This window comes from Xyrauchen texanus, chromosome 40 (assembly GCF_025860055.1).
Source record: "Xyrauchen texanus isolate HMW12.3.18 chromosome 40, RBS_HiC_50CHRs, whole genome shotgun sequence".
Classification (NCBI taxonomy): Eukaryota; Metazoa; Chordata; class Actinopteri; order Cypriniformes; family Catostomidae; genus Xyrauchen; species Xyrauchen texanus.
Window position 1 is genome coordinate 7,831,806 of NC_068315.1, and position 24,641 is coordinate 7,856,446.

A 24,641-nucleotide genomic window follows, 5' to 3' on the forward strand; every position below is an offset into this window, starting at 1 on the left:
GAGTTCAGCTCTGGTAGATGGGTTTAATGAATGCAAGGGCTCACAGAATACCCCCTCCCCATTTCCTCAAGAAAACGAGGGAAGGTAAAGCGAAGGAGAGAGCTGCACTTCATTACAAATCATTTTCCATTTTTAAGTGCAATCATAACAGTTTCCATGACATCATCAGCTGTCAGTATGGGAAGCTGGTCCTTTATATAGTGAAACTCAAACCAGGGCACAGAGGGGAAACTAGCCCCTCACGCTATGTGGAGTCCCACTGAGAAACACACTCACAATGATGAATGTTATACATGTGTGTAAAGGTGTAAGTGTGTGCACAAAGCTGTGGAATAGCATTAATAATAATACAATTTCATACACCGTTATTCACAGGTTAACAAATATGTTGCCACGACCGATAATTAAACTTCAAACTTAGGTGTATTGTCTGCTTTTTTTCTGATAGACAACTTAAGACCACATGAAATCAAAACTTCGTAGCTGAGTTAGCCGAGTAGTGACTTTGAGATCAACCACTTGTGTACGCCTCAGCATTGACACTTGTAGCAGATCAAATGTACAGTGTTTCTCTTCCTGGTCAACAGATGACTCATACTGCACTCACTCGTTTTGTCGAATCAAATGCTCTGACTAATGAGAATGTCCCTCCCCCTAATACAACCAACTACTGACTAATAATAGCATGTAGTAAATCATGTTCATGGATGTGACAAAAACTAAAGCCTATAGAGTGCAACAGTGCCCACCCACTTTTTCGTCCATCTTCGTTCGTTATTTTTCCCATTTATTTTTTCGATTGGGATTCCAAAAAATCCTTAATAAATTAGTTCTAAGCCATGAACCAAAACAACCAGCTCCAATGTGAATTACAACATTACAGACAAAAATTTGAAAAAAAAAAAAGGTATTTGAAAATAAGCCAAAAAAAGGTACATGACTGTGACCTTTATAAAGGAATGAACTAAAATCCTATAAACGACAAATTAAAAACAAAGGAAACTATTTATAAATTATATATTATAATTTTAGCACAAAATATTCAAATACATAAGTAGTTTGAGAGTGTGGGGAGAAGCGATTACATAATTCACACAGCGTCATGGGAGTGGGTGATTGTTGCTGGGCTCTTTTGCAGCCTTTGTGTTCTCTGATTGTGGATCATTGTGCAGTTCAGTTCTTCAGCAGGAATGCTGCTATTAAACATGTTTTTTTATATAAATGAAGTTGAAATAATGTGCACTGATGGCTTCACAGAAGCATATGCCATCAATTAACAACCTTGGAGCTCATGGTAAGTTGGGGTCAAAAATATATTTGCCTATTATTAAAAAGAATAATAATAATAATAAAAATGAATTGGATTTTTACATCCGGAACCAGACTGTTGCGTTCTATGCCCTTTTTTCTTCTTCTTTATTTTCACCCCAAACCTAATGATTCAATAGGGAATACATCAACTCTGGGAAGAAAACTGCGCAAATCAGGCGGTCTTAAAAGTGAATTTAGGAAAAGCAAATCTATTATTGATCTGTATAGTTCTAAGATAAAAGCGGAGAATGGGGGAACGTATAAAGAATACATTATTCTGTGAGTGTATCCATAAATTACAATGTTTGACAACAGAGCTCTTGTTCAGGGCATATTTTCACACTTCCTCTGGAGGTCTTGTGTTTATGACCCTTAGTCCGTGAATTCTCATATGTAAAGAGGAAACAATTTGGTGTTCCAAGTGGGTAAACAGCTTTCCCGGCAAAAAAGAAAATGCCAAGGCAGCTGAATTAATCTGCTAAATATACAATGATATAGTTACCTATAGTTTGCAGATAATCACATTTATTTTCAAAGAATGCCAACACTACCAGTGCAAATTTTTGGCACACGTATTTATTCTTTATTACTATTTTGCTAACACTTTAAAATTTTAGTAAAGCAACTAAAGTTATTAAAGATAATTGGAATCATGTATTGACAAAAAAGCACACAAAAAAAAACACTAATTGAGGTGCCACCTGGGATGCTTTAAACTACAGTATATTGAATTAGTTTCTATACATGTTGTCCACTTGGTGGCTGCTTTTCCTTTACCATCCTGTTCAACTCTACAATTAAAAAATATTCAATTTAGTTTTGTAAAGATGTTGACATGTTGTAAAGATAACACATTTACATATTTTTTTACAAAACTGACTTCAAGCATTTAAACATAAGCCTTTAAGTCAAAAGGTTTGGAAGATCACGAGAAACCTAAATTCAGTTTTCAAACTTTTAAAAATGTTTTATGAAAAATGTAAAACTGAAAAATGTAACATTTACACATGTAAGACTTTTGCTTAGAATAAATGTCATTCTAAGCAAGTCTTCGTTACGATGAAACGTTGAAAAACTTTTATTTATTTATTTTTTACGTGCAACACCAAAGTCTGAATGAACACCAAGGGAAGGGAAGAAGCAACAAGATTTTCTTTACACAAACACAGACACTTCATAAACCTCTCTTACCCAGAAAAATGACCTCAAAAATCAATCAAAACAGTTATTTTTAAATACAAAACAATCCTCCCCCCTTTTCTAAATAGAGGTAAAGGTCTCCATCACTGAACAGTTCCTCTTTATCAGCACTAAGATGTGAGAGAGTGCATTTGTGTGAAGAAATATCTGAAGAGATCTTGAAACAGAGGCCTTGAAGTAGTCCTTCTCTGCTATAAATACCTCCTCTATCCAAACGGGACATTAACTGCATATTGTGGGGGGAGGAATGTGTGTCAAAACATACAACGCTTCAAAGCAGGTGACAGTAAATAGTAGCCATATGAGGTCATCCTCACTCTTTTTCATCAGAGTTTTTGGACAGGCAGGCTTTTATTTTGCCATGTTTTGTCTGTCGTCTGCTGTTTTTGGCTTTCTTTAAAATGTGTGATACGCTCAACAAGTTCAATGAGTTCATATGACCCTCTTACTGTATACACTAGCTCACAATGCTACGTGACTGCAGCCTAAACCTCATTCCATCTGTCAAAGCCTGAGTTTTGATTAAAGACTGGAGCACAGCCATGTGTTAAATGTCCCTATCAAAGCCTACTTGTTTCAAAGTCCTCTTTCTGGTATGACTGATAATCAAAAAAGCTGATATTTTTAATTGTAAAACATCTTTTTATTGAGCCCCCCAATGGCACAAAATAAGTGAATATTCACACAAATACATTTACCTCTAAATCAGTGGTTCTCAGTAGAACATTATAATTAATTGAATCTAATTATGCACAATTACATGGTGAGATGATGTAATTTATTATTTCCATTTAGCACCGTTTTTTCCCTATACAGTCTGCAACCCTTTAAGAACAGATCTGTGACCGAGCAGCTGAGAACCACTATTATAAGCATTGAACTGAAATTAGAGAAAAGACAAGTAGACAAACTCTTCTCTCAACAGCAATTTTAACGACAGAGGAAAAAATATTTAAGAGAAAACATTCTGAGGACATCCTGCCTTCTATTTCAATTGCAGCATACTTGTTAATGGGTAAAATGTTAAAAAGCATCAATTTTGTCCCCTGATCCAGCTGAATAATGGTAACTGTCCTCAGCTGAACTTCACAGTAGTGTTGCAAAAACAGTAAAAATGGCCAACAAAAAGGCTCCAAGGTCCTTAAGCTAAAAACTCACTTTGCTCTTTTTACTAATGCCTGTATGCACACAAAAATGTGACAGTTCAAACTCAAGCAAACGGTGCATTTACTGCCGAGTTCCACACATGCTGTATACTTTGCACAAACTTCTGCACACGAGGATATTTAGAATGTTCGAGATGCAATAAACACAATTTTAACCGCATCCATTGTTTAAAGGCTGCAGATATTCTAATTTAATCATCATTTCCTCACCCAAATGTCATTCAAACTCTCAAACTTTTTTATTTCTTCTCATTTAAATGTTGTGCAAATTAGATGTTTGGCAAAATGTATGACTGCTCTCCATGTAACAATATTGGATTTCCAAAATGGACAAACAGCACCATAAAAGTAGTCCATACGACATGGTCACTATATTCCAAGTCTTCTGAAACCATTGGATAATTTTCTGTGGGGAATATTAACCGTTACTCACTTATAATCTTCCCCTCCGCCGTAGCTCACAAATCTCATGTGTGCTTTGTGCTCGGTAAGAAAAATGCCATTTATAGACAAGCCACACCTCATTTGTTGTAATTGCAAACAGAATTGATTCCTGCATGTCATGTGACTGATAACAAATGTGGCAAATTAGGAAATACATATGTGCAAATTACATTTGAGAGCTATGGAAAGATTATCAGTGAGCGATCTCAGTATGTTGAACTGAGTTTTTGGGCTACTTTTATTATACTTTAAGGTGCTTTTTTTGTCTTTTAGGAGCTCGACAGTAAAAATGTATCCACTCCCCTTCTGGAAAACAGAAGTTCAGATTCCTCTTTTGAACTTCACAGAAAAAATTAAATAACAGCTTTGGAAGGACATGAAGATGAGTAAATCATGGCAAAACATCTCATTTTTGGTGGCAACCATTTTAGCCTCGGACAAAACAAAACCTAACACAGTAAGTTTAGGAGAGGTTTGCACCCCCCAGTCTAAAGTGATTTTCCCACCAGCTTTATCGGCATCGGAACAGGAATAGACATCACATTTCCTTGAATTCTTCAGATCCGTAGATTCATTGGATCAGTCACATGGATGTACATGCAAGTCTTATTCTCATATTATAGAAAGAGGAGATGAATGTGTCTGAATCATACTTTCTGAGAGTACTTGGTTAAATCAGAAGTCTACAAACCAAAACTGCACAGAAGTGGGACACGTTTTCCATTGTATTGTTAAGGTCACATGCTCAAAAAACAGCATGGGTATAACAGAGCTGGCAAATAGAGACACTCACATGGAAGTCTGTAAACCTTTAATTAACAATCAAACAAAAACACAGCTCCTTGAGACACAACTTTTGTCACATACAGTGTGTGTGTATATGTGGCTAGCCATTTTCATGTCAAAGAACAGATGATAGAAAGAAAAGACAAAAAACAGGCATAAAGGGTCAAACACAAAGTAAAATAATTATATGATGGCGTCCTGCATGGATATCTGATGAAATAATTCATTTAATGTTGCATTCATTAATAAAGAATATATACAACTGGCCCTCTTGAAAAAAAAAATAATAAATTGCTGCTTATCCAATAGAGGATTCACAAATTCACACCAAGGACCTATTACTAGATTAAAATGTACTGTATACTGAAGCAATGAGCATAGCGAACTATCTGATAATACCAGAAAGTATGGCACATAGGTTGAGTCTCAAATGTAACTTAATATAAAACTCAACAAATGTTGCATCCTCCACCTACATAATAACTTTGACAGGATTGGACAACCTGTGAAGATGAGAACTGCATTATGTTTCATGGGTGTTCAGGCCGGTTTCTTGCCACACTGAGTAAATAGTGTGGCCACTGAGGGGATTTTGGGATGGACACCAGAGTCACAAGACCATGTGTGATAGAATAATCTTCTAACTCTAAATCTTTCATCAAAGAGAAGGTGACGTATAATAAAGAACTGATATAACTGCATTTAAGGGAGAAGAAATTGGGATAGAGACTGACAGATAGAAAATATATTCTTTTTCAAAGGTCATGTGCTAAATGTCTTTACTTATACTGTCATCTCATGGCAGTGTTCACTTAGCTAATCCATACCTTTAACACATGATGGCTGGGAATGATCATATGGATGAATGAGGCAGACGGATTGGAAAGATTTTGGAGGCAGACGGAGTGGAAAGATTTTGGTGGCATCCAGCAGTCATCGGTTTTAGCAGAGAACAGAAACTTCTAGAACTAGAAAAGTCTGTGAAGTGGTACGTTAGTTCCTGCATGTTTTAGGTGTTCATTAATTTGCTATTTGTTTCATATAATTGTTTTTGCATATACCGTATATATAACATAAAACCTAAACTAGTATGTCAGTTATTCTCACAAAACTTGCCCAGGGCACATTTCAATATAATAATAATTATAATATATATATATGGATTTAGAGACCACTGCAAAAGTAACAGTTTCTCTGAATTTACTATTTATAGGTATGTGTTTGATAAATTAACATTTTTGTTTTATTATATAAAGTACTAACAACATTTCTCCCAATTCCCAAATAAAAATATGGCCAATTACAGCATTCGTTTGCAGAAAATGACAACTGGTCCAAATAACAAAAAAAAAGAGGCCGTGTTTTCATATTCATCCCTGATTAACCTTAATTTTCCATCACAGCTTTCCTGCATCTCGGCATGCTCTCTACCAGTCTTTCACGTTGCTGTTGGGTAACTTTGTCTCTCCTGGTGCAAAAATTCAAGCAGCTCGGTTTGTTTGATGGCTTGTGGCCATTCATCTTCCTCTTGATCACATTCCATGATATATTTTCCAGATTTTCAATGGGGTTCAGATCTGGAGATTGAGCTTGCCATTACAGGGTCTTGTTCCGGAGGTCCTCCATCCACACTTTTGACTGACCTGGCTATGTGGCATGGTGCATTGTCCTGCTGGAAAAAACAATCCTCAGAGTTGGGGAACATTCTTGTCGGAGCAAAAGGAAGCAAGTTTTCTTCCAAGATAACCTTATGTGTCTTGATTCATGCATCCTTCACAAAGATGAATCTGTATGATTCCAGCCTTGCTGAAGCACAACCATATCATCATCGATCCTCCACCTGGTCATCTAATGGTTAGACGGAGATCTGGAGAGTCCTTCCAAGCCACAGTGTCTCGCACCCACTGTGAAATTTGGTGGAGGATCGGTGATGATCTGGGGGTGCTTCAGCAATGCTGGAGGGCCACCGGATCAAGACCCTGTCATGGCCAGCCCAATCTCCAGACCTGAACCCCATTGAAAACCTCTGAAATGTGATCAAGGGGAATGGCCAGGGCTGGACTGGTAATCTGGCATACCGGGCATTTTCCCAGTGTGCCGACGCACTTAAGGGGCCGATCAGGGGCAGACTAACCATCGTGAGATCCGAGTGGGCCGGCCGCGAAATGTGCTGAATGGGCCGCATTAAGCTAAAATGCGCCGCCGCGTTATGCATAACGGACAACAAAACGGAGCCGCAATATGCAGAAAGTTACAGCGAAATTATCGTAAAAACCGACTTAATTATTCATCAGTTTCTCAGCCACTGGAGTCTTATAGATTACTTTTATGCATTTTCAAAGTTTCACATTTTTGGCCCTACAGGGGCAAAATGTTGTTCTGCAGAAGTCTGTCATACACATTTTTGATGGCATGAGGGTGAGTAAATGAGATTCTTTGGGTGAACTATCCCTTTAAGGTCCTAAACTAAGCTTCTTTGCCACTTTTTAACTTCTATTTATAAACAGAATTTTGAATAAATAATTTTATTTTTTGGGGGTGAAATTTACCTGGATATTTTCTTGACAGGTGTCATAAGATTCATCAGTATAAATCAACTTTTGTGAAGTTTGACAACACATACCTATTGTACACAAATATTCTGCATACATATGGGGATATATGCAGAATATTTGTGTACAATAGGAATGTTTTGTACGAATCCCCCCACCCCCCAAAAGACACATGATTTAATTGTAACGTATAGCCAAAGAAGCAGCGAAGATATGATAACATTTATGTTTGAATCAAACAATAGAACGATTACAGGCAAATCAGCAGTGTTATCCATTCTATACAGTGGTCACAAGACAACAACAAAAAATAGACCCTAACAACCCAAAAGAAATAAAACATAAAATCAAAACAAAACAAACACACATGCACACATACATCATCTCCATCTTACAGAATATTTCGGGAGAATAAAATCAGTAGCCCAGAAAGCAAAGCAACAGACCCCTCACCACAATCCAAAGCCTGAGGAAAGCAAAGCATGTCTTTGTATCACAAGCAGCGTGGGTTTTGTAGTTTGTATGAATGTACTGTAGGTGAATTCTTTTTTGCTTTTTTTCTACAAAGAGGCACAAAATCAGGCTTCCGAGTCACAGTGAGGCTTTGAAAGTGTCAGCTACGTGTGTTCAGACTTGTATATAACACTCACATGCATACATGTACACACACACGCTCGTACTTCAACACACACACACACACACTCCTGCACACAACCTTAAAATTTAAATGAAATTGTCAAGTTTCCAATGAGAAAAACAGCAGTTACAACACGTACAGAAACTGCAAAACACCTCATTACGGTTAATACATATGCAGTGTGTGTAATAATAATAATAATAAAATAAGATAATAATAATATAATCATTTCCAGTTTGATTGCAGTTGAAAAGAGTGAGATTTTTTTTGACTGGCTCAGAACAGAGAGGACTAGATGTAGCCAACAGATAGATACCTTTTGCCCCAAAACTACCTTGGTATAGACAAGTAGCAAATAAACCACACACATACGTACACCCATTCACACACAAAGTTCGTGGAGGGTATTTGGAAAGCAGTGTTTGCAAAAACTGCAATTAGGATTTGCAGGCAAAGCAAAGATCTTCACTTCTGACCAGTGAAGAGACTGTTAACCCAAAAATGAAAACTCTGTCATTTACTCACCCTGTTGTTCCAAACCTGTTTTACTTTTTCTTCTGCCTTTTTAAAATGTAGAAAAAAAGAAAACGGTGACAGAAACAGTAAATTATGGAATTTTCATTTTTGGGTTAACTATCCTTTAACATCTGATTCAGAAACAGCTCTGTGGGACTAGTTCCTGACCCTCACTATTCCAACTGCGTTCTAAACTGATCTGACATCAGCCTTCAATGATGCAGCCTTCTGCAAATACAGAGGAAACAGATGTTTCATTCATCCATTTTTCTTTTGATATAACTTACTCCTTGCAGCCAACACAGTATATTGTCCTAATGAACTCATTAAACAAATTCAAGAAATATTTTTGGAGTATATACACATATATGGATAATAGATAAATATATCTATACCAGTCTCTCTCTCTTTATATTTCATTTTATTTTAAAGAGATCCAGATGTTGTTGGTTGTTGAATACACTGAAGTGCCACTGGGGAAAACTCAACATACATCTATAACAGACTCACCTGATATTAAAACTGCTTTTTGGATTGAGAGGTAAAGCTCAGTTTTGACTACGATTGAACAATTGATTAAGTGTGAATTGAAAATAAGACTTGGGACTGTAAAACCTTTTAATGCTCATGTATGCACATACAATCAGGCATATAATTCACACATACAAACGCACACACGCAATTTCACACGCATACATGCACACACGTACTAAGATTCCCGTCCCATGCCCTACTCCGGTGTGTTGCTAGGAAACGCCCTGCCCCCCTCAGTTTCTGTCCCCCAGCCCCTCTTGAATGCATGTACACTCCTGGTAGCTGAGGTGGGCGTGTCTTACAGGTGTTAGTCTTGCTATTGGTGTTTTCTTTTCTGAAACAGTCCAGTCTCTCCCCTCCCCCCGCGGCAACACAATTTTTGCCGAGAGGGATGCACTCAGTCCCCGAGGATGCTCTTCACAAAGCTAGCCACGTCGGTGTCTTTGGAGTCATGGAGGGTGAAGAAAGGATGTTGCTGGGAATGGAAAAGATTTTAATCATTAATATTGTCAAAAACTAGAGCTGAGCACAACTAAAAATATTTATATTGACCATATATTTGACATTTCCAGCTCTGTGGATATATATATATATATATAAAAATAACAAAAAGAGAAAATGCTTATTTTAAATGCTTTGACTAATCAGCCTTTCTGTTATTCATAATAATAATTAAGCAATTTGTTTTTGTCTTTTTTTCTTCTTTTCTTAACCTACAAATGTTTAAAAACACATTATGTTATGTAGTCTCATTTAATATGCATCTATTAAAAAACATGTAAAGCACAGAAGTAAAATGTTGTTTAAAATAGTTCCACATGAAGTGTCACACTGTGTAACTTCTTGACATTTCATGTAAACTAGATAACAGCATCATTACTCCCTGATTGTACATCACTACGAACTTCAAAGTGCAGGTTTAGCAGACCCGTATCAAAAGCGCAAGTCTGACACCTAAAGCTCAAACCAGGGAAGTTCAACCTTCAAAAATTCAATAAGTATAAAACTCACCATTAGTTCTGTGTAGTTTGGCCGCTCTTTGGAATTTTTCTTTAAGCTGAAACACAACCACAAAAAAACAGACAAATGCACGTTAGACACACACTTCGAAACCGCAAATGCAGACACGGCTGCAGCTGGAGCACCCAGAGAAACCGCAAAAACTTCCCCACACACTGTGAAAGAGAGGATGCAATCAGGGTTTCAACATCCTGTTCACTTTCTTACTACACATGCAGTGTCAAGATATTTGTAAAGTGTGTGTATATGTATGTGTGTACCGACACTACAGATATGAATGAGAATACTGTCACTTACATGAAACTATGCAGTGATGGTGACGCTCTGGAGAAAATGGCATTCAACAGAATCTAATTTGTAATCAGCCCACGTATGCGAGTCATATTGTGTTAATGGACCAACTAAAAACGAGTTAGTCCTGAATAGATTTCAGAAGTGAACAGCATGTTGTAAAAGGAATGCAAATTATGTATCATGGCTTGTCTAACCTGAAATATGTTTAATGAATATATAGTTTAAAACTGTATTTTACAGCCAACACGAAATCAAAATTGATCCTCTCTTAACACATGTGCCAGCTTCAATTTAATACAACTTCAAATACAATAAAAGGTATAGTGATTAATGAACTACAGAGGTTTTTTAAATATATTTTATATTATCATAAATTATAAAATGTATGTATGTATATATATATATATATGTATGTGTGTGTGTAAAAGAGATGAAGCAAGAGTGAGAGTGAAAGAAAGAAACAGTTTGAACCACAAAACATTTTATCTAATCATAAAAATTATTACATTTATATATATAATGTGCATGTATATATAAATATCTATCAATCAATCAATCGACTTTAAAATACAAGTGTTTAAATATACTTTTCCTTTTTAAAGAAAGGAAAGAGAGAGAGAGAGAGAGAGAGGGAGAGACGGAGAAAGAAGGACAGAAAGAAGTTTGAACCACAACACTCCAGCAACTCCAGAATAAGCCATTTGATTTCTAAATATGCATGTTTGTGTTTGCTTGTAAAAGCTTTCCCACCATTGTGATGTGAAGTCCACAAACTCGGGTGAGAACCGGTCTGCTGGCAACTGGGGCGACGCATCTTCCACCACCTGCTTGAGCTGCTGAAATGGCGTTCCCCATGAGTCATAGGGAAACCGCAGAATGGCCAGCTCAATCTGATAAGATTGAAAAAGGTACATGTCACAACAAAACCATTACAAACCATCACACCCCACGAAGACAGAGACAACACCACTGATTTTATTTTAAAACAACATATGCCACAGAAATTCACAAGTGCCACACATTTAGTACCAATACAAGTTATTATTAAACATTATATAATGAGTAACAGATTAATGATCTGTTAAGCATTAAACAAGGTAATATAACTTATTAATGTCAATAATAAAAGTTATGGGTAATACTCAACAATAAGATTATGTTTGTTAATCATGAACTAATAAATGCTGTACAAATATATTGATCATTGTTAAATGTAAGTTTACAAAAATACAATTATTGATTGTTAATTCATGTTAGTTCACAGCGCATTAGCTAATCAGGGTTTTTCCTGCATAGAGAATTATGAGGCGGCCACCTCAGTCAAATTTCCCTGAAAATCACCTGCCGTCTTTCACTAGATAAGTGACCTTTTTGCAAGCAATTTCTTATTTTTCCATTTATATTTTAGTTTTTATGTAAATGTAGCCCTTGGCATCAATTCTCAATTAAACGTGTGCCCGACATCTGCATTTAAGTTGTAATTCTGCGAGACCACACGAGCCCCTGACCCTCCCCCTCTTTGAAATTCTTTGTCACAGCCTCCACTACAACATCGAAGTCTATCTGACCAGCCATCATTTGTGACAGCCAGGTAAGGATCATGTTTGCCGTAAACTTTGACATTGTTTGCCACTGCTGTGAAATTAAACCACTATAAAAAAATCTCCATAGAGCCAGTAGAACTTTACTTACCATTAAACTTAACAGCAAGCTAATCAGTCGTTGGCTCAAAATAACGTTGTGCAGGGTCGGAAATGCCCCAAAATTCAATATTTGAATTGCTCCTGTTTGAGATGTTATTTTATATTGATAACATAACATAGTCAATCCTCTGTGGTCACCGGAGGCGCCAGTGCGATTACTTGACATTTTCCCTGATAACAGCAAAAAAAATTCAATTTCGGTCATACAGATAAGGGTGAGTTCACACTTGGTAGGTTTGGTTCGATTAAAACGAACTCTGGTGCGATTGCTCTGTTAGTGTGGTTCATTTGAACAAGTGTGAACGCTGTCACCCGAACCTTGGTGAACACTAAACAAGCGAACCGAGACAAGTGGGTCTCGGTCTGCTTCCAAACGAACTCTGGTACGGTTCGATTGATATATGAACGGAACATGGACCAAAGACGTCTAAACGGACCAGAAACAGGAAGTAATTTGCCTAATACTGACCTCAAGTATACCTGGTTCATACCCGATTGTTCTCAGCTGGTAAAAATACCACCATATACATCCAACGAGCGCATTTCGCCAGCATTGTTTTGGATGTTCGGTAAGTTCCATCAGAAAATATACGTCATAAAAGTGGTCCAATCAGGTCGTGACTTTTCCCTGATGTCTATGGATTTGTATCGTTAGGTTTGTTGTTAAAAATGCCAGTGAGAACACTAAACGAACCAGGACTAAATGTATAATTAATTTTTTTGGGTCCGGACCAAGCGGACCGAACTACAAGTGTGAACACACCCCAAGACATCATTCGAAACTATAAAGGGTTTACTTTTATTTCTGTACACACACACACAATAACAGCAAAACTTTGTGGTTTTGTAAAATAAATTATACAGGATGCGCTTTCTGCCGGTGAACTTTTCTGTGAACTTCTGTCTGATGCACGTCACGAAAATGAACCGAAACTCAGCGTATACTTGCCTTGCAGACATGAGAAATATGTCAATAGAAAACTTGAACTGTCTACTTTAAAATGAACCAATTTAAATCAAAAACGGATATTCTCTGATTGTGTATTCCGTATGAAACCAACGAGAGGTACAGTCCTTCCCGTTTGAGCTCATTATTGTTTTTGGAAGAAGACACGCTGTGAATTTACCTCAAGAGAAGAGCGTGAACCGATACGGCATAACACAAAATGTATCTCCCAAATGTACATTTTGTGAGCGAAAACTGGAGTATACAAAATCTAGTATGTGTTTCATGGCCTAATTTCAGTGACTTAAAAATGACCAACCACGCATAATCTTAATTTTCTCAAAAATTCAAACATGTACATCTCATGTTTGGAGGCTCTAATGTTACAACACTGCTGAGAAAGTGATGCAGTTTATTTATTCATTTTGTTAATTATTCATGCTTGACATGATGACTACAATCATGTTAACTATATCTGAGAAAAAATGTGTATTGATATCTATAAGCAAGTTTTTTTAAAATACTCTCAAACAAGTGATTTGAGGGTTTTACTGAAACAAAGAACTACTTACATTTGTAATTGGATCTTATTACTTGTAACAAGTAATAAGATCCAGCACTCTTTCAGTGGTGCGCATGGTAAATCAAGACCTGTCAATCTAAGCCAGGGGTCGGGAACCTTTTTTCACAAAGGAGCCATACAATGAATACTTTACAATTTTCATATAAAAAAAAAAATTATATTGCCTATAGACGACTCAAAAACAAACAAATATGCAAAAATTAATAGGTAACATGTTGCAATTTGGAATTGAGTGCCCGTGTTTGTGCGGTTCACCAAAAAATGTACTTCATTTTACAACTGTTCATGAAACATTTGACTTCCATTTTGGGCTGGGCGATCTGTAAAAAACTTAAAAAGACATTTCTAAATTCAAATTACACTTTAAATGAAACGAAAAATCAATTCAAATAACGAAGTGGTTAAACAAACCTTATATATAGGTTTGTTTAACCACTTAAATCCAAACATTTACCATCTACAGGTGGAAAAACTACTAATAGCAAACAAATTAAGAACAAACAGACGATTATAAATATAATTATAATAATCATCATTATAAATAAGCCTAATAAATTCCCATGTGTTCCCAAAATATGCTGCCAAATGTGTGTTCTTATCGTGTTTGTATTGCATTTGGTAATAGCCTACAGTTAATTCTGCCTAAATAAAATACAATAAAAATAAATTTTAGATTCAAGGTGAACGTGTCTTATATTACTGTCATTGCACTCATGAACAGCGGAGCTCACTGCGCACATAAAATCTGTCGCATATCGGCTGCTTTTCTTTCATCTGTTCTTCAAAATATATTCACGTTTCATCAAATGCATGTCTTTGTGTCTAATTTCTTGTAATATATCACTCTGAGAAGTCTTACAGGTCGCCTTCCACAGTGGCTGGTACATCAGCAAAATACTCTGCATGAAAAATCAGAATTTGGTGGGTGTGCATTTCAAACCTTGTTCACCAGGAGTAGGCTGTACGACAAACTCGGGACAAAGGAAATCAAAACGGTGTCATGAAAATTCTCTCTAAAAAGTTTCAAACGTTCATGTGTTGGTGAATGGTGAGATACCCGGTGAGCCACTTGATTTTTAACATGATTTTAAGGTTCCCGACCCCTGATCTAAGCGATCAGTCCAATCCAAGCTTTAAGACAGTGGCCGACTGGTCTCTACACATCATCCCTTACCACCATACCCACCCACATACCAGAGATCAGAGATGACCTTATTAACGGTTTTAGAGGTTAATCAAGTTTGCAATTTGTTAACTATAAATGAACACATTAGCTGTTATGTTGTATTTAATTTAACGTTGAACAGGTTAGCTTTTTTAATTAAATATGCAATATAATAATAATAATAATAAGTTGATAATTGTAATTTTCTTCAAAAGTGTTTGCTTCAGGCAGTGGAAGGCATGGTACAAGTGTATGTGTGCACATGATTATGATGGTACAACCTCTGCCTCATTTTAAGCCAGGAAAAACCCTGCTAATGTTAACCACATACAATTTTTTTATTTAAAAATGTATTGGTATATGCAAAAATGTACATTAACAAAGATTACTTAATGCTGTAAAGTATTGTTCATCGCTAGTTCATGTTAACTAATGTTACCAAATGGAACCTTATTGTGAAGTGTTACCAAGTTATTATTTTGCCATTCCATTTCGTGGCACTAGCGTAGAAATGACAAACCTCAGCTTTAAGCAATACAATCGTATTGGGATAATTCACATGAAAACTGAAAATTCTCTCATCATTTATCCACCCTCATGCCATCCCAGATGTGTATGACTTTCTTTGTCCTGTGGAACACAAACTGTGTAGGTCCTCTTAATGCACGTTTTACTGTAATTTTCCCCCCTGGCCAGTAGGTGGCAATATGCATGAAGAATGTGAATCACCAAAAACATAAGAATGTAAAAGTGGAGATTTAAAGTCTTAAGAAAAAAATTATATGACTATATAATTAAATATATATATATATATATATATATATATATATATATATATATATATATATATATATATACACGCTTCTCACCCACACTTGTCATATCACTTCTGAAGATATGATAACCACTGGAGTTGCACCATTTATTTGCTTATTTTGAGCTTCAAAATTTGGTTCCCATTCACTTGCAGTGTGAGGACCTACAGAACCTACAGAACAGAAATATTCTTCTAAAACTCTGTGTTCAGCAGAAGAAAGAAAGTCATACACATCTGGGATGGCATGAGGGCGAGTAAATGATGAGCTAATTTTCATTTTTGGGTAGACTATTCCTTTAAAAATGACATAAGGTCACTCAGACCTACCATTGTGATTCCTAAACTCCAAATATCAGACTTGACATTGTAGCCTTTCTGATTGGTCTCAGGGTTGATTCTCTCAGGCTGTGAATGAGAGAGAAAAAAAATATTTATTGAGGAAAAAAAAGTGGAAGTCTAGTGTAATAAATTGAGTTACACTGACAAGCAAGCATGAGATATGTGAAATACACAAGAAAAAGTCACTTTTGCATGCACACCTACCTTTCAAGACACAAGTATGCCTTTCTATTCACAACCCACCAACCACACATTCATACAAATCCAAAAGCGCATTTCTACTCTCTGTATGAACACAGGCTCTGTGAACGAAAGCCTGAGGTTATAGTATTTTTAAGGAGTGTGTGGAGAATCCTCTAAATCCCCAGTGTCTTTTATACTCAGAGAACTCAGACTTCATCAATGTCTCATTGTCTCAGAGCTTTTGAACGATTATAGTCTAACTCAATCTGGACTTCGGTGAACAGTTCTTAGGTTTAAATATGCAGTACTTGCAGGATGTTAAAACTTTCCACACACTCTCAATAAAACACTTTTTTCCAGTAAAGACAGTAAATTTATATTTCACAACAACGTCAAATAAAAAATTACCCGATTTTACTTTAACAAAATAATGTATGTTCTTCACTGACTCTACATAAATAAATAAAAAAATAATAAACATTCATCACCAAATTTTCATCATATAAAAGTTTCTCCACCTCTGAAATTACCTCTGTGTTCACATAGCCATAGTTCACAAATTCATTTATCGACATTCTTACCTTTATAGAAAATCATTTGAATGTATGACTACATTTTGGGGTCAAATCTGACCCCGAACAGTAAAGGTGTCGGCCTTTAATGAACATCCGAGGGTTAACTCTAATTAAATCGAATCCCAACCTGATGGGCGACATGAAATATCGCCCTACACTAGATTCTGCTGAATATCCAGTTTCTTTCTGAATCATCTCACATTAAGGAAGTTAAATGCATTGCGTGTATTATTTCAAGTCTTGTGAAATTGACTATGAGAAGATGTGAAGTAAAAGGAAGCCTCAGCATTAGACATACCGCCATGTATGGTTTACAGCCAGCGTCCACTGTCTTTGCCATTGAATCCACCAGGTACCCACTGATGCCAAAATCACACATTTTCACCTGGCCCTGCATGTTTATCAGGACATTAGAGGGTTTCACATCTGGATTGATAGGAAGAGACAGAAAGACAGAGAGAATTGCGATCAGTGGTCTAGTTGCTCCAGACAGGATCGAATCCTGCCTGCGACAGGTCCCGATCTTATTCCTCTTACTCTCCTAATCATTTCCTGTCATCTCTCTACTATGCTATCAACCAAGTAGGTGATGTGCTGGCACCATCCAAAGCAAATACATAGTCTCTGGCTTTGTTCAAAGTTGCATACAACTATACTATTCAAACAGTTGCTGCAGTGTATAGTATGTATAATGTGCATAGTATGCAAATGTTTTGCACATATAGAATACCTGTATTTTCCACAATGTGCAGAATACAACAGATTGTTTTCATACTGCACAATTCGACTTGACCTCCCATATCCAGTGTAATAAATTAAATGGAAGTAATTCAATTCTTTTATTTTTTTACACAATGTAACAATAATTCAAAAATAAAAATGTTATTTTCAAGATGAGTGGACGGCAATCACATGCTAAATTAAGTGGTCATAAAAACTATGTAGCTTACTTCTGTTTGAAAAGTGTATTGTGGAATAAACTCCTTAATATTCTCTTTAAAAAAAAACTAAAAAAACAAAAACGCACACAGATTGGACATTATTCAGTAAGAAGTAAACTAATATTCCATTCTGAACATGGCCTAATTTTTTCTGTCACTGTGAGGAAAAGAAAGCACCACAAGTTTATCACGGTTCATTCAGACTTTTAGCACACTTACAGCCCAGAAATCATTTTCAATCTCTGAGCAAAGTGCTCATCTCAGTCCCATCTCACCTCTGTGTATCACTTGCAGGTTGCTGTGGAGATGCTCCAATGCTTTTACAATCTGCAATGGGGAAATAAAACATCAGGCTCATTACACAACTGGAGTAGCTCTGGAGTTATGTCGCATTAAAACAATCTCATTTGCTCAGGTACTGGGCATGCAAACAAAAAAAAAAAAAAACTAAAAATCAAGCATTAAACATATTTAGCATTAAATCTGTAGCAACGTGTTGAGATTTTACAGCTTTAATCAGATCAATTAATTCACCGCATCAACAGATCTTTCCATAAAGTTAATGGAAGAGATGGAGACAATAAATGACTTGCATTAAATTACATTTGTAGCAATTTAAAATGCAATTTAAAAAAAAAATAATTGTTAATGTCAAGAAATGGACATAATGAAGGGTGGATTAGAGCAATGCAGTGGGAGTTTTTTTGCATCTCTCTCCTTGAACAAGTGGTCTCCTGATGCATGCATGCATTCATTCATTCATTCCCAACGTCAAGCATGTTTTTAACTCTTTAACACCATGTCCTAACAAGTCGCAACAATTTATCGGTCCTAGCTGAATGTGAAACTGTTTCGCTACATGACACAAACACAGCCATTCAGAACATATGAGGTTTAATTAACAATTATGTAAAGGATTTTGGACCATTTCATTGTGGACGAGGCTACCCAGAACAACGCCACAGCAATACAACCGAAGAAACAGACGTTCTGGTACTCGTTGCTTGCCGCAGCTGGCTATGACATGCTAAAAATCAACAATTGTGTAATATAAACCTTCATTAGCATCTTAATACAAACTCAAACTAAAGCTCATACAAATTCAGACTCACAGATCAAAAACTGGCCAATCAGAGTTTGGCAAAGACGAGCCCACAGGTAATGGGGGTGGAACTTACAGAGACTGTGATCTTCCCAAGGATGTCATCTGGGATGGTCATACCCTTCTCCTGCACCTGCTTATAAAACTTATCCAGAGAGGTGTCCATCAGCTCCATGCAGATCCATACGTCACCCTGACAACAGAACCAGCCAATAACGTAAAAAAGTTGGGGTTTGGAAGTGAGACATAACAACAACCAAACATAAAAATGATACAGCAGGAAATGACTGAAAACATTCCCATTGTACGACTTCATGTGGAACTTTTCAAAACTTAAATGCTCTGTCCTCAGTGCTACTTTGTTACAATGACTTCATCAGCTAAAGGCGGTAAATGATAAAATCCAATCATCACAGGCACAAAGCAATAAATGCAACTCATCAAATGTTAGTGCATTTGTTCTCCCCCCACACTGTGTGGAGTGGTTTAATGTACAGTAATTATGCTAAAGTGTGCTTGTACCTCTCTGAAGAGGGCCCCATAGAAGGTAACAGTGAAAAAGCAGTCGACTGTTCTCATCGAGATGTCCAGGTCCATTAGCAGCCGTTTCTGCTCCTGTGTGTTTACTGTGGCCCGGATCCGCTACAGGAAAAGCACGTGTCAGCACATCCGGCAATCTTATTGTAAATGAATGCATGCATTTTTAAATGGTGTTTTTGGGACATGAATGTTATGCTTATTACTCACATTTTGTTTATTAACAAATACATTTTTGTTAATTAATAGTGGTATAAAAACATTGTAAAACAGATTTCCAAGTTGAAATTCTGACTGAGCTGCTTTCAAAGGTGTGGCAAAATGCCGACAGATGCAGACCTGTAACCACACGTTCTACTGTCAGGGCTGGACTGGTAATCTGGCATACCGGCATTTTCCCGGTGAGCCGACGCGCTTCGGCGCTGATCAGGTTGGCCATCGGTCGTGAAACCGGCCGAATGGGCCGCGATAAGATAAAATAAGCCACTGCGTTATTCAGAAAAGGACAGCGAACACCAAAATCTGAGTATATTTTGGACTTTAAACTCAAATCGACAGCATTTCTGACATAATATTGATTACCACAAAAAATGTATTCGACTTGTCCCTCCTTACAGTGAGGCACTTACAATGGACATTAATGTGGCCCATTTTTGGAGGGTTTAAACAAAGCCAGAAATGTGAAGCTTATAATTTTATAAAAGCACTTCCGTTAAATCTTCTCTTCAAACTTGTGTATTATTTGAGCAGTAAAGTTGTTTAAATTGCTATTTTTTTTACGGTCATTTCAAGGTTTACGCCATTACTTCGTCATGTCAACAAGCTGTTGGATATAACTTTACATAGAAAAGGTTAGTAAGCGAATTTATCACATTAAATCATGTTAACATGCAATTTGTTGACATCTTTTGAAACAATGAGTATTTAAAAGAAGGGAGAAGGCGAAATTAATTTTTGTGGTAACATTAAGCCACAAATGAGGTCTTACCCGGAATATTCCTTTAAGCTTAATAACTATATTACTTATGGAAGAATAGTTAATTCCAAAAATATTTATATACTATTAATATAGCCTATAATTAAATTAATTCGCTCCACACATTGAGTGTCTTTTATATTGTGGTTGCCACAATATAAAGTTATTTTATCACAGTTAAGCCTCTCATGGTTTTTTGCTTAGTTATTAAGCATCATAGTGAATTAAATACTGATATACGCTGCAAATGATGAAAATGTAAATTCAAAGCATTGCAAGTCATTATAATTTTACAGGTAAGACAAAATAATGAATTTTATAAAGGTAATTAAACTTCTTACTTTGCGTGGTGTGGGGATAGTGTGGACCTGGATGAACTCACCTTTACTGCCATTATTACGCCACTGGGGACGTGTCTCATCTTGTCCACCACTCCATACGCCCCTCGCCCCAACTCCCCAATCTGCTCCAAATCATCTGCTTTCACCACAAAGTTCTGCTCAGAACACACAAAACACACGTGTTAAAGGAATTATAGGGCAACAATGAATTCTATTTCATTGAGTGGTAATACTCAGATGAATAGAGAATCGCAGATTAATGGAAACAAGAATTAAAGACACAACATGGGAACAAATGCAAAACAGAGTTTCACACAGATAGACTGAAGCTCATGTATCAGACAGTTTGAAAGACACTTAAAGGAAAAACGATAGCCTAACCATGTACAGTCGTAATGTCAATTTCTCAATAATCTTGTCGTGACTTCTATGGTTGACATTTCTACTGTTGCACGTTGTATGCAGTCCCACCACCCAGCCAAAGTACTGAAATGGAAGCATGCCAAGACTACTTGAATATCCCTGAAGATAAAATGTTCCTATTAATTTATCTGCTTGCCATCAGTGGCAATCACAAAAAAAAACATGAACCTTAAAGTTACAAAACACGGCTCCTCACAAAAGAACACCAATCTAACTTTTTCAAAGAACAACGACTGAAGTTACTTAATCTTCAGGTTTGGTACCCAGACTAAAGGCCACCATCTTTGCCAATGGAAAATTCCACTTATTTGATGAGTTCAAAATAAATATTTTACAGCCTGAGAGACAGTAAAGTGCATTCCAGACTGCCTACAATCAGTTGAATTCAAAAGGGCAGTAATGTGCACTGGGCCATTCTTTACGACCCGCGGGTCTTTAACTGAGCCAACCTTTCATATCAATGCTCGGTACAGAGACTAACATCACCATAAAAAGCAATGCAAAATAATTCATTTGAAAATATGTGATAACTCGATCTCTTTAGGACAAGAATGCAAATTACTAGCCACAAAGCTTTGACTACAGGTGGTGATCTAATGTTCTGCTCTTAGTGCTTTATAATACAGATGAGGAAGAGCTGCGGGTGAAGTGAAACCCTGCAGCATTAAACATTATTAAAAAAAAAACCTTTTAAATCTCTGTTAGGAACATCTCAGAGGCTATATTTCATTGCCTGGAACAGAATGTTGCATAACAGATAGTACTAACATAAAGCACTCCAAACAAATTTCACAAAAACTGAAATTGACCGGTAATGTTTAAGTGTCTTATCAATTTATCATTGTATTTTTACTTTTTGAAAATACTGAATCATTAAACTACTACAACAGATTAATATGAATACTTTATTAATATTAATAATAATAACAATGACTCTTAACAATAACAATATTATTGTTGACCAACAAAAGTAAAAAAAAAAAATCATCATACAAAAAGGATGCGGGGGAGGGGGAATGAAAAAAAAAAAACATATGCATTATAAAAAAAAATTAAGAATAGAAATAACAACATTATTGAGATTTAGAATGAGATTTCCCTTTTATCTCTAAAAACTAAATTAAAGAACCAATAACCATTTAAGTTGAAAAGTGTGAATATCGGTCAGTCAAACCAATAATCTATATAAATGAACCATACAAAACCGAAAAGGGGTTTAAGAGATTTTAAAAATAATAATAAAGAAAGAAAAGACAGGAGGAGATAAATGGGTGATAATAGGAAGGAAAAATTAAATTGTTTTTTGTGAAATACAGAAGATACAGTGAGTGAAAAGAGCTCTATTTTCTGACTTAATTAAAGAAAGGGTGATGAGCTGTACCTTTTCGCCAATGGTAACGCAGGCTTTGGAGTCCAGGTCTCTTGGGGGTCTGTGCAATAAAGAAATCCCACTGAGTGCCCCATCTTACACTGTAAATGACTCACTAAGTAATGCAAGCCTTAATTACTAAAAATCTATTCGACTTACACAGTCACACAAAGCTGATAAATTAATTAAAATATGCTCTCAGTAAAAAAGCCTAATGATCCCAATACTTTATAAATGCATTGAAATTAATGTTAACTCTTACGTAGGTGCAGGCTGGGGTTTATCAAACACATCTTTTGGAAGCCGGAGAGGTGGCTTCTTTTTACCTGCTGAGGGGGAAAAAAGAAGGGGAAAAAGTAATTACTACATCAAAGTCACCCGAGGTATTTTGATTCACCTTGTGAATTGCTTTTGTTATGAAAAATATCCCTTTAACAGAAAAAACTGCCTGCAATAAAGGCTTTATGTGAAATGAAAAAAATAAATAGCCAAAAGGACAAGCTTAACAAAAGAGGCATTCTGAGCTTGTCCTGAAGGACATCAAGCCCTTTCCTTTATTTCTGTTCCCCATGGAGTTCCGAGACTACCAATTAGATGAGCACTTACAGTCAGACAGCGCAAGCGACTCCAGATCCTGGCTGAGTAAATAAGAGAGAGTGAGAGAGTGCGTGGAGAGAGAGTACACGTGTGAATAAGGCAGGCGAGACGGCAGGGCCAGGTGCATTCTCTCCATCTGGAGCAGATCGGAGCTGCTCCGCCAGGTGCTATTGCACGGGCGTGACCCATCATCAGTGACACCCAAGTGGGGCGATCCACATACCTGATGGCACATGAGCAGCTCACAACACACCGTCACCATCTAACTGACTGCAAACTATAGGTACAACTTGTGCTGAAGGAGTTCAGTGTGTGAGAGTTGTAAGCCTTTTTAGAATTGAATTGAGAATGTCAATTTGATTCCTAATTTGAACTAAATTCAAAGTGGTGGCAAACAAGATGCAGAATTGCAATTAAAATGTTAAATTCAATTTTGAAGTAAAATAGAATTACATTCAAAAAATTCATACTACTGCTTTTAGTGTAGGTTTTAATATACATTTTTTTAATTAAGCAAAACACAAGTTATCATACAACATATGGGGTATTTCTTGAAACGTTAGATGATATTAATGTTTGAAATGCCACCTAGAAATAGGTGTCTATAGATGGCATTACTGAGAGTATTTGATTATATTTAAATGTGATTAACTTTCATTTTATGGTGGAAAAACACGTGAGGTACTGAAATTCCTCTGTTGTGTGATTGTTGAATTTCTATAAATTGCAATTCTGTAAATTCCTCTTCTTGTCAAATCAACTTTTCAATGCAACGTTCAATAAAATTCAAATTGCAACTCGTGAATTGTAAAGGAGCCAATTCTTACCCTGGTGTGTGCAACTGCAATACATTTTAGAGGTAGACCGATATATCGATTTTACCGCTTTTTGGAATAATTGGATATTGGCAAAAATCTATGCTCAAATTAATAAAAAACAAAAGGTCCTGCTTTGGTCTACATCTAGACGACCTGGTGCATGACACTAAAAATGAAAGCAATTCGGCTTTCTCAGACTGTATAAAGATGCTAACGTTAGCTGCCTTGCTAACGAATAGGCTACGCCGATCACAGTGATCTGAGCCTGGATTGATTACATCTGGACCCACAAGACATCATGACCTTTGCGCCCTGTCATCATCTCTAGTGAGCAGTGTGACAAAACAACAGTGCTGTGTACACCAGCTCAGATCTTTCTGCGCTGTATTCTTGAATATTTTTCTCTAGCACCGAACACACTTCATTTATGCCCTGTCCCACTCCGCACGAGCCTTCAATTGTCATTTTAAGGTTTTTTTATTCATTTGATGATATCTGTGAATGCAATCTCTATATTGTTTGCTGTTTGTATATGTGAGTTGAACTGGTGGTGAGTTTCCCCTACAGGATTAATAAAGCGGTCAATCAATCACGTGTTGCCTCTTTTCCACGCAAGTGTGTAGACATGAGGCATTGCATAAGGTAATGTGGATCCAAAGCGCCTTTAGACCATAATTTTTTTCCCTTCTAAATTTTGCTTTATTAATCTGCATGCTACAAGCCTTTAACAATGAATAAATAGAATTCTATTGGATGACAAGGAAAG

The 24,641-nt window shown here is 36.5% G+C and overlaps 1 protein-coding gene across 1 annotated transcript in view; it reads right to left on the bottom strand.

Annotated features, from left to right (window-relative positions):
• Positions 1 to 4,921: 4,921 nt before the first annotated feature.
• The window catches only part of map2k6 (mitogen-activated protein kinase kinase 6), a 44,550-nt gene continuing 24,830 nt past the window's right edge, over positions 4,922 to 24,641 (bottom strand). Inside the window, exons 2-12 of the mRNA XM_052112210.1 lie at positions 22,723 to 22,789; positions 22,473 to 22,521; positions 20,710 to 20,823; positions 19,337 to 19,456; positions 18,891 to 19,007; positions 17,988 to 18,039; positions 17,070 to 17,197; positions 16,002 to 16,079; positions 11,211 to 11,350; positions 10,158 to 10,203; positions 4,922 to 9,621 (exon numbers count right to left, since the gene is read on the bottom strand). Coding sequence (XP_051968170.1) covers positions 9,544 to 9,621; positions 10,158 to 10,203; positions 11,211 to 11,350; positions 16,002 to 16,079; positions 17,070 to 17,197; positions 17,988 to 18,039; positions 18,891 to 19,007; positions 19,337 to 19,456; positions 20,710 to 20,823; positions 22,473 to 22,521; positions 22,723 to 22,789 — 989 coding nt within the window. The 3' untranslated portion in view covers positions 4,922 to 9,543. The remainder of the gene's footprint in view (positions 9,622 to 10,157; positions 10,204 to 11,210; positions 11,351 to 16,001; positions 16,080 to 17,069; positions 17,198 to 17,987; positions 18,040 to 18,890; positions 19,008 to 19,336; positions 19,457 to 20,709; positions 20,824 to 22,472; positions 22,522 to 22,722; positions 22,790 to 24,641) is intronic.